Source organism: Podarcis pityusensis (assembly GCF_964106645.2).
Source record: "Podarcis pityusensis genome assembly, chromosome: 10".
In the NCBI taxonomy this organism is placed as follows: Eukaryota; Metazoa; Chordata; class Lepidosauria; order Squamata; family Lacertidae; genus Podarcis; species Podarcis pityusensis.
The window spans coordinates 5,777,767-5,795,667 of NC_138035.1; the positions used below are offsets into that span (position 1 = coordinate 5,777,767).

General features: G+C 47.6%; 1 protein-coding gene across 1 annotated transcript; it reads left to right on the plus strand.

Moving 5' to 3' along the window:
* Positions 1 to 4,442: 4,442 nt before the first annotated feature.
* OPN1SW (opsin 1, short wave sensitive) lies at positions 4,443 to 13,989 on the plus strand. Its single transcript, XM_081023185.1, has 5 exons — positions 4,443 to 4,794; positions 5,571 to 5,739; positions 9,099 to 9,264; positions 11,554 to 11,793; positions 13,557 to 13,989. The coding sequence occupies exons 1-5, from the start codon at positions 4,449 to 4,451 to the stop codon at positions 13,677 to 13,679; spliced, it is 1,044 nt and encodes a 347-aa protein (XP_080879311.1). The 5' UTR covers positions 4,443 to 4,448; the 3' UTR covers positions 13,680 to 13,989.
* The last annotated feature ends 3,912 nt before the right edge of the window (positions 13,990 to 17,901 follow it).

Below are 17,901 nucleotides of genomic sequence, written 5' to 3' on the forward strand. Positions count from 1 at the left end.
GCAGCACACGGAAACACCGTTTACCTTCCCACCAGAGTGGTACCTATTTATCTACTTGCACTTTGATGTGCTTTTGAACTGCTAGGTTGGCAGGAGCTGGGACCGAACAACGGGAGCTCACCCTGTCGTGGGGATTCGAACCGCCGACCTTCTGATTGGCAAGTCCTAGGCTCTGTGGTTTAACCCACAGCGCCACCCGCGTCCTATGTTCAGAAACGTACTGGGAGCCAGTGCAGGTCTTTCAAGACCGGTGTTATGTGGTCTCGGCGTCCGCTCCCAGTTACCAGTCCAGCTGCCGCATTCTGGATTAGTTGTAGTTTCCGGATCACCTTCAAAGGTAGCCCCACGTAGAGCGCATTGCAGTAGTCCAAGCGGGAGATAACCAGAGCATGCATCACTCTGGCGAGACAGTCCGCGGGCAGGTAGCCTGAGCCTATATTATTTGTCTAATCCAATATTTAAGATACTGGATTTTAAATCAGGCATAGAGGCAAACTCGGCCCTCCAGATGTTTTTTGAGACTACAATTCCCATCAACCCTGACCACTGTTCCTGCTAGCTAGGGATGATGGGAGTTGTAGTCCTAAAACATCTGGAGGGCCAGGTTTGGCCATGTCCGTTTTAAATTGTAGCAATCCACTCCTGGGACCTGGTGTCAAAGGGGCAATAATAAATCCAATTCCTGAATTGGCAAGATTCGAACTGGTGACTTCCCAAGCTGTAGCTCGGTCTCCTCCAAAGAGAGCCCCATCCTTACACGGGAGTAAATAATTCCCACTGATCTGGATAGGAAAGATGGCCACGAAAACACGCCCATGGCAAGATGTCAGCCGCAGCGGATATTTTATCTGAATTAGTTAGCAAAAGATCCAGATAATTTCCCCCAGGTTAGAAATATTGCGTTATTATCCAGGCCCCCTGCTTGTTCGCTACAAATTCTTATTTGTTGCAAGGAAGTTTAATGGTGCTTCATCCATCAGCAAAAACAAAACCCTCTTAATCTTTCTAATTAGAATGCAGTCTAATCAAAATCTCAAATAGGAATGGAAATGTGCAGAAGAATACATGGCCAAAAGATGCTCCAACAAGAATTTATTGCTATGCATAGACTAATTTCACAAAGTTAAGTTAATCAGATATATAAGATTGAATGTTTAATTATTAAGATACAAAAATTACAATCTCAAAATTACAAAATAATAACAAGGAAGTCACGCACAGGGCAAGAAATAAGAAATGGATAAATGCTGGTACATAATGAAATGTGAAAATCTGAATTTACGAATATAATGTAGATGTATCATTATGTAAAGATTTCATAGATTGTATTGCAACATTGAAAATAAATAAATAAACTCTTAATCTTTTGGAGAAGCGTGTTTGTTGCACAAGCCTCCCTAATCAACTTTAATTGCACAACCTGAATTTGCTGGCAAGCGATTGGATCGTGGCCAAAAGGGGAGGCTGGCCAGAAACGAGCGGCCCCCCCAGGTGATTTGCACTGGTAAATCTGGATTTTCAGAAAAGGTAATTGCATTTGTGGTTTCAACTTGTCTTCTCCTTTGCCTAGTCGGAGTTCAAAAAGTAGGGCTCGTCCGGGATTTGAACCCGGGACCTCTCGCACCCTAAGCGAGAATCATACCCCTAGACCAACGAGCCAGTTGCTTATAGCTCTTCCAGATGTTCTCTTCAGGCCGGCTGGTAATTTGCAGGCTCAAATAACCTTCTCTCTGCATTTGGCAGTCAAAGAACAGGGTGATGCGCCACATTCCCATATGGCGCTCACATGCTCACGTCCTCAGTGCTGGGGAGCAAAGCTCTTAACCCCTTCGGCCCTGGGGAGAATTGGGCAGACTGGATTCTGCGAAGTAAATGGGAATTTAACACACAGAGGAGTGTCTTAAGCTACATTTACCCCTCTGCCCTTAAAGAGGAGAAAACCCCATTTATTTGGGGGGAAAGGGGGTGGAGGAATAGGCAGAGCATGAGGCCCAAATCCCAAGCAGGCTCGCTACCATTTGGGTTGCCAACTTTCCAACTAGCCGCTGTTGCTGTGCTTTTAACAAGGCAACTTGGTGCGTCAACATTCATTCCACCCGCAAGTTATAATACAGTGGTACCTCGGTTCTCAAACTTAATCCGTTCCGAAACCAAAGGGTGCCAAAACTGAGGTGCGCTTTCCCACAGAAAGTAACGCAAGACGGATGAATCCATTCCGGACTTTTAAAAACAACCCCTAAAACAGCAATTTGACATGAATTTTACTTTCTAACGAGACCACGGATCCATAAAATGAAAGTGATAAACGATGTACTGCAGTCACACAATCGATCCGTCAGGAGCTGAACTGGGTTCCACACAGTCACACACAAAAAAGAGCCGCAAAAGCAAAAAGGCAAAATAAATAGCAAAAACAGACAGACTGCAGTGTAACACTCAAACAGAGAAGTGTGGCACTCAAAACGGAAGCGTAACACTCAAAACAGAGCATGTTCAGCTTCTGAAAAAAGTTCGCAAACCAGAACACTTACTTCCAGGTTTGCAGTGTTTGGGTTCCAAGTTGTTTGAGAACCAGGGTACCACTGTAATAATAATAATAATAATAATAATAATAATAATAATAATAATTTATTTATACCCCACCCTTTTGACAGGGTTTCCCCAGCCACTCTGGGCGGCTCCCAACAGAATAAAAAAGCGATAAAATATCAAACATTAAAAACTTCCCTGAACATTTTATAAAGTTATTTCACTTTATTCGTAGTTCTGCGATGCTACCCCCAATGTTAACCCGTTCTTGTCGTCTAGAGGGTCTCTCGCGAGCTACAGAGCATCTAAAGGGAAACAGGGGAGAGAACGCAGTGGAAAACATTTGTGGTAGAAATAGCTACAGGATTTCAACAGGAAACTGCAGGGCACGGACTGGTTGGATCTAAAGCAGTCTGTCCGTCCGGAAACCTTCGCAGGTACGAACTGTATTAAAAGTGGGGTCACGTATAACCAGCCCAGTTGCATCCTGGGCACAAATCGTCATGGAGCACACCGTTCCCTGCAAAGAATTCTGGGAACTGTAGTCCGCCTCTTGCGGGTTCCCAGCACCCTTAGGCAACTACACTTTCCAGGATTACAGTGGATGCTCGGGTTGCGAACATGATCCATGCGGGAGGCACGTTCGCAACCAGCAGCGTTCGCAATCCGCGACCCACGTGTCTGCGCATGTGCGGGCCGCGATTCGACACTTCTGAGCATGCGCAAAGCACAATTCGGTGCTTCTGTGCATGCACAAAGCGCGATTTAGCACTTCTGCACATGCGCAAACGCCAAAACCCGGAAGGAACCATTCTGGTACTACCAGGTTTGGCGCGGTGCGCAACCCGAATTCGCACAACCCGAAGCATCTGTAACCCAAGGTATGACTGTACTCGGAGGGAAATAATGTGTGCTTCAAATGTACGACGTGTGCATTGATAAAGTCGAGGGAATTCAGTTTCCAGTTGTGGGGTGGAGAGCGAATGGGGGGAGAGAGCGAGGACCGTTGAGGGAGTTGGGTTTATTTAGCCTGGAGAAGAGAAGGGGATACAAGAGCAAAAAGCACAACTGTCCCGTTTCAAGAGGGACACCCCAAATTTACAGAAGCCGCCCCAGCCTCTGATCCCAATTCTTGTTGTCCCATTTGGGTTCCTATGCTGTGATTCTCTCTCTCTCTCTCTCTCTCTCTCTCTCTCTCTCTCTCTCTCTCTTTTAAATTCAGTTTTACGTTTAACCATTAAAATCACATGTAAATCATAATAAAATATACATAGGATTCTCTGAAATCCTTGACTTCCCTCCATGGATTCCATAGTTATTTTTTCCCGACTGCATCGTATAACATTCTCCATATTTCCTGAACGCTCAGTTCTCACCATAGTTCTTGTCACACTGCAAGCGGTTTTTAAAAAAATCCTGCCGATATTTTTAATTGTTTACAGCGTTCCTTTTTTAGTAAGAACCATCCTTTACTAAATTTATGATCATCTTGGTTTCTGATCTTCCAGGTCATTTTTGCTATAGCTGAGGTTCTCCGCATCTCAAGGGGGTTGGGATAGATGACCGCTGAGGGTCCCCGACTCTACGATTCGACAAAGTGCTTTTGAGAGAGGCTTCCTGGGAAGCGAACGGGGGGGGGGGAGACGGCTCCGCGTCGCCTTGCCCTCTGCCATCCCGAAGAGTCCCTCGCAATCGGCTCCGATCTGGACAGCAAACGAGATTATCCCCTGAGAGGGGCTTAAGGGACAGCAGGTAAGGGTTTTAGATGCCCTCAATCCTCCAGTTTGCCTCTGGGATGATCAGGATTAGTGCCTGATCCCGGGCCGAGCCTCTAAGTGGATTGCCCCCTCCGTCCTCCTATAACAGGAGGGCAGGGGCCCCTCGGGCAGATCTCGGTCCCCGCGGCGCCACCAGGGACGATGTCCGGCGAAGAAGACTTCTACCTCTTTGAGAACATCTCTAAGGTGGGTCCTTGGGATGGACCCCAGTACCACATCGCCCCAATGTGGGCCTTCTACTTCCAGACGGCCTTCATGGGCTTCGTCTTCTTCGCCGGGACGCCCCTCAACGCCATCATCCTGGTGGTCACCGTCAAATACAAGAAGCTCCGCCAGCCGCTGAACTACATCTTGGTCAACATCTCCTTTGCCGGGTTCCTCTTCTGTGTCTTCTCCGTCTTCACCGTCTTCCTGGCCAGCTCACAGGGCTACTTCTTCTTCGGAAGACACATCTGCGCCCTGGAGGCCTTCCTGGGCTCGGTGGCAGGTAAAAGCCCCGGAGGAGGAGCGGAGTAGAATAGAGTTGCAGTGTCGGGTGGGTCCCTCAAAGGTCATCCAGCCCAGCCCGCAGGGAATGGCAGCGGAAGAACGCCTGGCCTTTGTTGGGGATTCTGGTTCACGTCTCGTCTTCCTTGCCTTTTCAGTACACTTAAAGGACTCCCAGTTGCATAATAATAATAATAATAATAATAATAATAATAATAATAATTTATTTTTCATACCCTGCCCATCTGGCTGGGTTTCCCCAGCCACTCTGGGCGGCTCCCAACTAAAAATACATTAAAACATCAGACATTAAAAACTGCCTTCAGATGTCTTCTAAATGTCAGTTGGTGTTGATCTCTTTGACATCTGGTGGGAGGGCGTTCCACACGGCAGGTGCCACCACCGAGAAGGCCCTCTGCCTGGTTCCCTATAACTTGGCTTCTCGCAGGGAGGGAACCACCAGAAGGCACTTGGAGCCGGACCCCAGCATCCGGGCAGAACGATGGGGGTGGAGACACTCCTTCAGGTATATTAGAATAATAGAATTGGAGACTTGTGAGGGACCATAAGACACATCTATCCCTGCCCAGAGAATTCCTGAAGAACACCTGACAGCACTACGCTGCAACCAACTGGCATGTAGGAGGACTGTAATTCCTCCCCTTGCGTTTTTCCTTCTCCCTCCCCGTCCATTCTTCCTTGCGTGTCGTGCCCTTGGGGGCCTGGCCGGCTGCCGATCTTCATCAACCCTTGTCTTTTTCTGTCTTCCCACCCCAGGGCTGGTCACCGGCTGGTCCTTGGCCTTCCTCGCCTTCGAACGCTACATCGTCATCTGCAAGCCCTTCGGGAACTTCCGCTTCAACTCCAAACACGCCCTTCTGGTGGTGGCAGCGACTTGGTTCATTGGCATCGGAGTGTCAATCCCACCCTTTTTTGGGTGGAGCAGGTGAGGTGGAAAAGGAGAGGGTCTTCCGATGCCCAGATTGGGGAGAAGGTCCATAGACTGGAAGCCTGTGCAGTAGCTTTTCGTGTTTGTGTGTGTGTGTGATTTTTATTGGTTTTACATATAACCACATTCAAAATAAATTAAAGTATTTTTAAAAATTGTACAGTAATAATAAATAAATAATAATAATAATAATTTATTATTTCTACCCCGCCCATCTGGCTGGGTTTCCCCTGCCACTCTGGGCGGCTTCCAACAGAACACTAAAATGCAATAACCTATTAAACATTAAAAGCTTCCCTAAAGAGGGCTGCCTTCAGATGTCTTCTAAAAGTCTGGCAGTTGTTTTTCTCTTTGACATCTGAAGGGAGGGCGCTCCACAGGATGGGTGCCACTACCGAGAAGGCCCTCTGCCTGGTTCCCTGTAACTTCGCTTCTCGCAGGGAGGGAACCGCCAGAAGGCCCTCGGCGCTGGACCTCAATGTCCGGGCAGAACGATGGGGGTGGAGACGCTCCTTCAGGTCCACTGGGCCGGGCCATTTAGGGCTTTAAAGGTCCACACCAACACTTTGAATTGTGCTCGGAAACGTACTGGGAGCCAATGTAGGTCTTTCAGGACCAGTGTTATGTGGTCTCAGTGGCCGCTCCCAGTCACCAGTCCAGCTACCGCATTCTGGATTTGTTGTAGTCACCTTCAAAGGTAGCCCCACGTAGAGCGCATTGCAGTAACTAGAGCATGCACCACTCTGGCGAGGCAGTCTGCAGGCAGGGAAGGTCTCATCCTGCGTACCAGATGGAGATGGCAGACAGCTGCCCTGAACACAGAACTGACCTGCGCCTCCATGAACGGCTGTGAGTCCAGAATGACTCCCAGGCTGCACACCTGGTCCTTCAGGGGCACAGTTATCCCATTCAGGACCAGGGAGTCCTCCACACCCGCCTGCCTCCTGTCCCCCAAAAACTGTACCCCCCAAAACAGTACCAACTAAGTTTGCTACTGGACAGTTTTTTGTTTTTATTTATTTCAACTGCATCAGACCAACACGGCTACCTACCTGAATATAATCACATTGCGTAACATCGTACCCTATTATTTTATCTCTTTGGCTCTTCTTAGCCTAACGACTTCCGTCCCTCCCGTCTGATGGTTCACAAAACCTTTACATTTTGCACCTTTACATTTTGCTTCGTTTCCTACCCTTGTTACACCATTGCCTAAAACACTATATTACTCCACCTGAATAGGTAGCAATTTCATCTTACAAATCTTCAGATCACCCTGCTAATGATGTTAATTGCTTACAGTTGTCTTTCAAATATAATATAAATTTGTTCCAGTCCTTTTGGATTGCTTGATCTCGCTGGTTCCAGATTCTTCCTGTCAGTTTCGCCAGTTCTGCAAAGTCCATCGGCCTCATCTGCCTCTCTTATTTTGCTGGTAACTCCTGTTGTTTCCATCTTTGGGCTAACAAAATTCTTGCCGCAGTTGTTGCACATAAGAACAACTTTTGATCTTGTCTCGGTTTCTCTCTACCCACTATCCCCAATAAAAAGCGCTTCTGGTTTTTTAACAAAAGTGTTTTTGAACATTTTCTTTAGCTCATTGTATATCATTTCCCAGAAAGCTTTTACCTCTTTACATGTCCACCACAGATCGTAAAAAGTACTCTCCTTTTCTTTTATCAGATCTAAATGATCAGACAACAGCAAAGGTTGCTAGGTTTATCGAGGGTGCAATGAGATTAAGGGCCACTATCTGAACAATAATATTTGATTGCCCTTTTTACCCATTTCTGTCTTTTTATTTGTATATATTGCTTGTTTTATGTTGCCATGGCCGTTGGCTAATGCAAATAAAGTGTATTATTATTAAAATTACCCTCCTTTTCCTTACATTTCCAACATTCAATTTTAGTTCTGCACATTTTGGCCAGTTTAACTGGTGTTAAACACCGCATATACATCACTTTCATAACATTTTCCTGAAGCGTACTGCATGCTGTAAAATTAACACCTTCATTCCACAACTTCTCCCATTCTTCTAACTGTATATTATGGTCTGTGCAGTAGCTATTAGCAGGAGCAACTGAAAGTAGTCAGCAAGCTTCTGAGTCACATAGGACGCTTCTTCTTCAGGGTCTACTCTAGAGGGAAAGGCTGCTAGTTATGGCACGTCTACGGACCGGTTGTGAGTTTGCTCCTGGTGCAAAGGATTCAAATGCTGTTCTTCCTTGGAACGCTGTTTGGATCTGCCTCTAGCGCTGAACGGATCGCTGAACTTGCTGCGAGTTCCCTCCTGAGCAGGGTTGCCATATTTCAAAAAGTGAAAAGTTTTTGAGCTGTTTTTATGAGAAATCGGCAAAAACAGCACTGCCGACATGGGCTGCCATGTCCAGATTTTCCTGGATGTTTTTCTGATTTCCACCCGGACACTTCTGCAGACTGTAATACTCCAGATATGTCCGAGATATTCCGGACAGATGGGAACCCCACTCCTCAGTTCTTTCAATGCCATCTCCTCATCCTAAACACATAGGATGGGGGACACCTGGCTTACTAGCAGTACTTGGGGAAAAGATCTAGGGGTCTTGGTGGACAGCAAGCTCTACATGAGCCAACTTTATGATGCAGTAGTAAAAAGAGCTATCGCTATTCTAGGCTGCATCAACAGAAGTCTAGTGTCCAGGTGAGTGGAAGTCATAGTCCCGCTCTATTCCTCCTTGGTCAGATCCCTCCTAGAATACTGTGTCCAGTTCTGGGCACCCCAATTTAAGAAGGATATTGGCAAGGTGGAAGGTGCGCAGAGGAGGGCAACCAAGATGGTCAAGGGTCTGGAAGCGACGAAGCTGTTGTTGTTGTTGTTTAGTCGTTTAGTCGTGTCCGACTCTTCGTGACCCCCTGGACCAGAGCACGCCAGGCACTCCTGTCTTCCACTGCCTCCCGCAGTTTGGGCAAACTCATGCTGGTAGCTTCGAGAACACTGTCCCACCACCTCGTCCTCTGTCGTCCCCTTCTCCTTGTGCCCTCCATCTTTCCCAACATCAGGGTTTTTTTCCAGGGAGTCTTCTCTTCTCATGAGGTGGCCAAAGTCTTGGAGCCTCAGCTTCAGGATCTGTCCTTCCAGTGAGCACTCAGGGCTGATTTCCTTCAGAATGGAGAGGTTTGATCTTCTTGCAGTCCATGGGACTCTCAAGAGTCTCCTCCAGCACCAGAATTCAAAAGCATCCATTCTTTGGCGATCAGCCTTCTTTATGGTCCAGCTCTCACTTCCATACATCACTACTGGGAAAACCATATTTTGGAAATATGCTCCTACAAAGCCAATGTCCTCCTCTGACCCCGTCTCCTCTGCCTTTCAGGTTCATCCCCGAAGGCCTGCAGTGCTCCTGTGGCCCCGACTGGTACACAGTTGGCACCAAGTACAAGAGTGAATACTACACCTGGTTCCTCTTCATCTTCTGCTTCATCGTGCCCCTCACCCTCATCGTCTTCTCCTACTCGCAGCTCCTGGGCGCCCTCCGTGCCGTAAGTACCTCCTGCCCAGTTCCTCCGACCCCTTTCACAACAACCTTGCGAGGTAGGGTGAGGTGGACAGGGAGCGGCGAGCGCCCAAGGTCGCCCAGGGAGCTGGCCGTGTCGAGATTCGAACCCCGGTCTCTCTCAGGTCCTAGTCCGGAACTTTAACCACTATACCCCACTTCCCCAGAGTTGCCAGATACATCAGGAAAGCCCTGCTGGACCTCAGGTTGATGTTGGCATCCCAGGGGCGCCATTTCTTAGGAGACGCTAAAAAGACAAGGGCCCCTGCAGCTGGATCAAACCCAGTACAGTGGAACCTCAGGTTACAGACGCTTCAGGTTACTGACTCCGCTAACCCAGAAGTAGTACCTCGGGTTAAGAACTTTGCTTCAGGATGAGAACAGAAATTGCGCGGCAGCAAGAGGCCCCATTAGCTAATGTGGTGCTTCAGGTTAAGAGCAGTTTCAGGTTAAGAACGGACCTCCAGAACGAATTAAGTTCTTAACCCGAGGTACCACTGTTCTCTTTTTTTTTTTTTAATGATATTTATTAAAGTTTCAAAGAATACAAAAACAAAAATTAAAAATACAAGAAAATACAAAATACAGAAAAAAGAATAAAGTTTTTAAGATATAACAAAAAAATGAAAAATAAAAAGAAACATACAAAATAAAAACAGTTAAAAACACGTCGTTAATTTTCCATAACATATCTTCCTTACACTTATTTCCCCGGACCTCCTCGTACCTCCCTTTTTTGTATTCCAGTTCAGTTTGTTAGTTCAGAAAATCCTTACCATTAAGCTTTTACCCATTTATAAAACCTTTTTTCGTATCTCTTAAAGCATTACAGCTGGAAACCACTTAGTTTCTATCCAACATCCTTCTAAAATTCCTTAATTTTACAATATTTCTGTAAATAGTCTTTAAATTTCTTCCAGTCTTCTTTCACCGACTCTTCTCCCTGGTCTCGGATTCTGCCAGTCATTTCTGCCAGTTCCATATAGTCCATCAGCTTCATCTGCCATTCTTCCAGAGTGGGTAGATCTTGTGTCTTCCATTAATTTGCAATGAGTATTCTTGCTGCTGTTGTCCGAGGTACCACTGTTCTCACTGTGTGCAACCAAACGCCTAAATGGGAAGCCTGTAAGCAATAATAATAATAATAATAATAATAATAATAATTTATTATTTATACCCAGCCCATCTGGCTGAGTTTCCCCAGCCACTCTGGGCGGCTCCCAATCGAGTGTTAAAAACAATACAGCATCAAACGTTAAAAACTTCCCTAAACAGGGCTGCCTTCAGATGTCTTTTAAAGATAGGATAGCTGCTTATTTCCTTCACATCTGAAGGGAGGCTGTTCCACAGGGTGGGCGCCACTGCCGAGAAGGCCCTCTGTCTGATTCCCTGTAACCTCACTTCTCGCAATGAGGGAACTGCCAGAAGGCCCTCGGCGCTGGACCTCAGTGGGGGGCCTGAACGATGGGGGTGGAGACGCTCCTTCAGGTATACAGGACCGAGGCCATTTAGGGCTTTCAAGGTCAGCACCAACACTTTGAATTGTGCTCGGAAACGTCCTGGGAGCCAATGCAGATCTCTCAGGACCGGTGTTATGTGGTCCCGGTGGCCACTCCCAGTCACCAGTCTAGCTGCCACATTCTGGATTAATTGCAGTTTCCTGGTTACCTTCAAAGGCAGCCCCACGTAAAGCGCATTGCAGTAGTCTAAGTAGGAGATAACTAGCAAGCAAATGATGAAATTGTATAAATGCATGGGGAATAGATACTTTTCGATATGAGCATTGCAGAGACCTTTCCTGAAGTCTCCAATTCACCCAGCCTCTACTGGCATCATGCTTTCAGCTGATTAGGAAATCAAACTAATCCTGTTTTGACAACACACCAATAACTACCAGGATAGCCTTTTTTTGCTGCCGTTTCCAGCAACCAGTATTCAGAAGCCCTCTCCTCTTCCCAAATTTGTCTAATCCTCTTTCAAAGCCGGACAGGTTGGCGGCCACTCCTGTGGCAGGCAGTTCCGCCGTCAGCTGTGCTGATGGAACCACCCCCTTGGCACTAGGCCGCACCCCAACCTATGGTGCTCCCGACCGGCCGCCGATAGCCGCCGAGCGAACGCCTTTGTGTAGTTCTGGGGGCATCGGCCACCTGCCCACTGCCAAGCGAGTGTCGCAGCGGGTCAGGCTGGATGGCCTTTGGGGAGACCCCTTGCAATTGCTACGGTGCTACAGCTCTGGGAAAACGACACGTTCCTGCCCCCTGCCCTCCTTCTCTAGGTAGCCGCTCAGCAGCAGGAGTCGGCCACAACCCAGAAGGCCGAGCGGGAGGTCTCTCGGATGGTGGTGGTGATGGTGGGGTCGTTCTGCCTCTGCTACGTCCCCTACGCCGCGCTCGCCATGTACATGGTCAACAACCGGGACCACGGCCTGGACCTGCGATTGGTCACCATCCCCGCCTTCTTCTCCAAGTCCGCCTGCGTCTACAACCCCATCATTTATTGCTTCATGAACAAGCAGGTGAGTCGCCAGCCAGCCGCTCCGCAGGCGGGGAAAGGGGCGCAAAACGTGGCGGGGCTGCAAGGTTGCGATTCACTGCCGGCATCCCATTTGTCTCGAGAGGCAATGGAGTGGGCTTTCAGGGATCAAACCGCTGGGGAATCACAGCTCTGTTTATATCCCATCCATCTGACTGGCTTGCCCCAGCCGGTCTGGGAATCTTCCAACATTAATAGTAATTTTATTTATTTATTTATTTATTTATTTATTTATTCATTCATTCATTCATTCATTCATTCCCTGCCCATCTGGCTGGGTTTCCCCAGCCACTCTGGGCAGCTTCCAACATATATAAGAATAAGAATAAGAATAAGAATAAGAATAAGAATAAGAATAAGAATAAGAATAATTTATTATTTATACCCCGCCCATCTGGCTGGGTTTCCCCAGCCACTCTGAGTGGCTTCCAACATATATAAGAATCAGAATCAGAATCAGAATCAGAATCAGAATCAGAATCAGAATCATTTGTTATTTATACCCTGCCCATCTGGCTGGGTTTCCCCAGCCACTCTGGGCAGCTTCCAACAGAACACTAAAATACAATAACCTATTAAACATTAAAAGCTTCCCTAAACAGGGCTGCCTTCAGATGTCTTCTAGAAGTCTGGTAGTTGTTTTTCCTCTTTGACATCTGATGGGAGGGCGTTCCACAGGACGGGTGCCACCACCAAGAAGGCCCTCTGCCTGGTTCCCTGTAACCTCACTTCTCGCAGGGAGGGAACCGCCAGAAGACCCTTGGAGCTGGACCTCAGTGTCTGGGCAGAACGATGGGGGTGGAGACGCTCCTTCAGGTTTCCTGGTCTGAGACCATTTAGGGCTTTAAAGGTCAACACCAACACTTTGAATTGTGCTCGGAAACGTACTGGGAGCCAATATAGGTCTTTCAAGACTGGTGTTATGTGTTCCCGACGGCCGCTTGCAGTCACCAGTCTAGCTGCCGCATTCTGGATTAATTGCAGTTTCCGCGTCACCTTCAAAGATAGCCCCACGTACAGCGCATGGCAGTAGTCCAAGCGGGAGATAGCCAGAGCATGCACCACTCTGGCCAGACAGTCTGCAGGCAGATGGGGTCTCATCCTGAGTACCAGGTGGAGCTGGCATAAAAACACAATAAAATGTTAAACATTAAAAAAAAAAACTTCACAGTCCAGGGCTGCTTTCAGATGTCTTCTAAGTTGTCTCTTTGGCTTGGGGATCGCATAACTCCATACCCTCCAATATTTTCTGATATTTCCCACTTAAGGAAAAGTGGGACATTCCAGGATCAAATCCCTGGAAAATAGGGACACACACACACACACACACACACACACACACACACTATTTTCTGTTTTACAATTTAGAATATTCATTTAAACAACCTTAAAATATCAATGATTTCCCTTCTTCTCTTTCCATGGTTCATTTTGCATCACATAAATCCCTGCATATTTTACAAAAACTAAACCATTCAGTATTCCATTATTACACCCTTCAAAACTTATTTACACTGTTGAATTTATCTGAACGCTGCCAACGTTTTCAAGTGTACACAGTTTGCCCCATATATTCAATAAACATTTTCCAATCTCCTTTAAACGTATTTTCTTCTTGCTCTCGTATTCTATATGTTAGATCTGAAAGCTGCGCATATTCCATCAGTTTAAGCTGCCATTATTCTTTGTCTGATACCTCGCTCGTTTTCCATTTCTGAGCTAACAACAACTCCCTTTCCTTGCCAGTTCCGGGCTTGCATCATGGAGACCGTTTGTGGCAAACCAATGACCGACGAGTCCGACGTGTCCAGCTCAGCCCAGAAGACAGAGGTGTCCTCGGTTTCCTCCAGCCAGGTCAGCCCCAGCTAAGGAGAGCGTGCCGGGGGTCCCGAGAAGGCGAGAGACCCTCCCCAGCCACCCAAAGCCGGGCCCAGGATGTCCAGGGGGGAGAGAGGGCCAAAAGGGTTCCTCCACGGTTCGGACACAGGGCAAAGGCCCGGGACTTCAATACCCAGATAATTTGGTCTCTCGTAGTTTCACACGGGCAAAACGGACCGGCTCAATCGAGCGAAAAAAGGACTGCTACAGTCAGATCGTGTCTCCGGGGGTTACTGGTGCAGTGTCGTCGGGCAGAATCACACTCGTTTCCTTCTGAATTTGGGCTTGTTCAAGAAGCTAAACCACCAGATTTCTATTTAAGACCATTTTAACCCTTTAAAAATTGCTGTTGCACTCAGGTTAAGTTGTGGGAAACGGCACGTTCAAAGAGCCAACTTTGGGAGGGGGCAGCAGGAAGATGGCGGGCATTAAAAGTTAAGAGGGCGAATTAATCCGAAGGAATTAAAACTAGGAAGCCGCAGGCGCTGTGTAGCCAGCCTGCTGAAACCCTCATGGAATTGCCATGTCCCCTTCAGGGGTTTTTGGCAGCACCTTTCAAAGCAACATGCATGAGGCCTAGAAAATTGATTTTGCAAAGCGAGCCGCCGCACGGAAGCAGAGAGCCCTGAAGTGTACGGTCAGCTCACAAACTGCCCTGCGTGTACAATGACCGCAACTCCTGTCTACTACCGCTATTTTAATACGTATCTAGGGCCAGAATGTTTAGACGTCGTACCCAGGGCCCCACAAATGACAACCGGGAGGATAGACAGAAAGAAGTTTGGGAATGAGCGGTGGTGAGGACAGGCATTGAAGGGGGCTGGACTGGATGACCCGCAGGGTCCCTCTACGATTCTGTGATAAGGGCAGATGGCAGCGAAGTAGCTGGGAAGACTTTAAGCACTGGAGCTGGGGGGCAAGAGCTGCTTGATGGCTGTTTTCAGGACAGGCTGAGGCAATATTGGGAGCAAGAGTCCTCCTTAAGCCATAACCAGGGGGTACAATCATATTGTCACCCCAAGAAGCTGTGAAAACTGGCCGTCCTTTAGTTTATTGCGATATTGTGCCCGGGCGGGGGAGAGCTTTTGGATCCCCTCCTTCAGGGACCAAAGCATTCCTTAGGAGCATCTATGCTCCCTGTTCCAGAAGGAAAATGGGACCAGTCTTATCTGACGGGGGAGGCAAAATGACTGATGGGATGACAAGGAAAGCCCAGTAGAAGCAAAGGAGGAGAAGCTTGAAAGTGCTTGTTTGAGAAGAGTATTTGCAGAGAGGCTGTGCATGTTGTGCATCCCAGCTTGAAACCCTGAGCCACCTAATTAAAACTTTCTAATTAAAAGCGGAAGGGCTGGGAAGAAACTCTCACTGCCTGAGCTTCTCTCCCAGATAGCGTCTCTCTATCACACACGTGCAGACAAACGTACTTATCACTTTTGCAAAGGATCTGTAGAAAGAGCCAATGGAATTCAAGCAGATCCACTTGGAACCGCGTTCTTTTTTAATAGATGTGAGCTGCAGTTTGACAGTGGTTTGGGGCTCTCTTGTAGATGATGATGATCCGTAGGGAAGCTCAGTGGCAGAAGCCCTCAAGAACGCAGCGGCACCACGTTGGCAAACCTAATAATAATAATAATAATAATAATAATAATAATAATTTATTATTTATACCCGGCCCATCGGGCTGGGCTTCCTCAGCCACTCTGGGCAGCTTCCAAAAAATATTAAAATACTGTAATACATCAAACATTAAAAGCTTCCCTAAACAGGGCTGCCTTCAGATGTCTTCTAAAAGTCTGGTAGTTGTTGTTCTCTTTGACATCTGGTGGGAGGGCGTTCCACAGGGCGGACGCCACTACCGAGAAGGCCCTCTGCCTGGTTACCTGTAACTTAGCTTCTCGCAGTGAGGGAACCACCAGAAGGCCCTCGGAGCTGGACCTCAGTGTCCGGGTAGAACGATGGGGGTGGAGACGCTCCTTCAGATATACTGGACCAAGGCCATTTAGGGTTTTAAAGGTCAGCACCAACACTTTGAATTGTGCTCGGAAACGGACTGGGAGCCAATGTAGGTCTTTCAAGACTGGTGTTAAATGGTCTTGGCGGCCGCTCCCAGTCATCAGTCTGGCTGCCACATTCTGGATTAGTTGTAGTTTCCGGGTCGCCTTCAAAGGTAGCCCCACGTAGAGCACATTGCAGTAGTCCAAGCGGGAGATAACTAGAGCATGCACCACTCTGGCAAGACAGTCTGTGGGCAGGCAGGGTCTCATCCTGCATACCAGATGGAGCTGCCCTGGACACAGAATTGACCTGCTCCTCCATGGACAGCTGTGAGTCCAGAATGACTCCCAGCCTGCGCACCTGGTCCTTCAGGGGCACAGTTACCCCATTCAGGACCAGGGAGTCCTCCACACCCGCCCGCCTCCTGTCCCCCAAAACAGTACTTCTGTCTTTTCAGGATTCAATCTCAATCTGTTAGCCGCCATCCATCCTCCAACCACCTCCAAACCCAACTCTGTGTCCCAACTCTTTTCCGTTAAGCTTGGAGCTCCTTTCCCACCAGAGTCCTCAGCTCTCATGTCCCATTTCCACACTGGCAGAGTCCTCCTAAAATTGCATGCTCTCCGCTAGAAATCAGGCTGGTTGTTCCGCCAGCCAGTGCAAGCCCTGTGACTTCACCTTCTCCAAATACCGCTGTGATGTTTCCGGAGCAAAGGGTGGCAGTCGTCGGGTGCTCAACACTCCTTGTGAGCTTTGCAAAAGGATCAGTTCATCAGAAGCTGCCTTGCACGGACTGGAAGCAATGTCTAGGCAACACAATGACCATGTACATATGCAATAGACAATCTTTATAGAATTCCTTCAAACCATAACAAGTCCAAAATGAAATCTTTAGTCTCGAAATCTTTAAATGAAGCGAGGCACCAGACTTTGTACGATGAAAGACAAGCTGTGAAGCTTTGTGTATTCGGCAAATATGATGTCCAACATTGAACAGTGATTCCGGATATTGACTACTGTTTCGTAGATCTTCGTCAGCGTGGTGGGAGGCTATAGAATTACTTCATAAACCCATCTTATTTCGAATGAATGTACGTAAATGAAAATATCAAATGCAGCGACTACATTACTACATGAGCACTGTTCCACGTAAAATTCTACGTAACAGTAGTCAATATCCTGAATCACTGTTCAGTGTTGGACATCACATTTGCTGAATACGCAAAGCTTCACAGCTTGTCTTTCATCGTACAAAGTCTGGTACCTCACTTCATTTAAAGATTTCCAGAGACTTTGAGACTAAAGATTTCATTTTGGACTTGTTATGGTTTGAAGGAATTCTATAAAGATTGTCTGTTGTGTATGTACGTTGTCATTGTGTTGCCTAGACATTGCTGACGTTCTCTTCGCAACAAAGGGGTTTGTTTGTTTGTTTGGTTACTTATTGTTGCACAGACTGGCAGCATCTCTTCAGGCGAGCGTTGCTCCCAGCCCTACATTGGAAGTGTTGGGGACTGAGGCTGGGGCCTTCTGCATGCAGTGCAGCTGTTCTGCCACAGAGCTTTGACCCACCCCAAGTAGAAACCCAGGAACCTTGCCTCTGTCGAGTCAGACCAAGTGGTCCATCTCAGCGTCGTCTGCACTGATTGACAGCAGCTCTCCCAAGATTTCAGGGGAAGTTCCTCTCCCAGCCGTTCCTGGAGTTGCCTTCAGGGATCAAACCTGCGACCTTCTGCATGCAGAGCAAACGCTCTCCTCCGCTGAGCCACACCCCTACTCGCAAGGAATACGGGCAATACCCACTCCGCACATGGCTGGGGTAGGAATATGATCCGCAGAGGAAAATCTTAGGAGAAGGGTCCAGGTCAGGGAATGAGTTGGACGCAGACTTGGGTTCGAATCCCAGCTCTGGCATAAGCCTGGGCACATCAGTTTCCCCTTTGTAAAGAGGGCACTATCCTGATCTACCTCGCAGGGATGTAAGGAGGACTCTCTGTGTTGAGAGAGTTGAATCCCAAGCACTAACAAGATCAATACACCTTGTTTCCAGAAAACTTTCAACTCTTTAAATTATTTGGCAGCTTGAGGGGCGGGAGCGTCTAAAGAGTGATGCAAGATTTGGTAACAATACTTTTATTACTGTCAGTAACCCCGTCACTTATCCTGCGTTGCAAGGGGTTGGACTAGACAATTCTGTGATTCGAACCCAGCACAACGT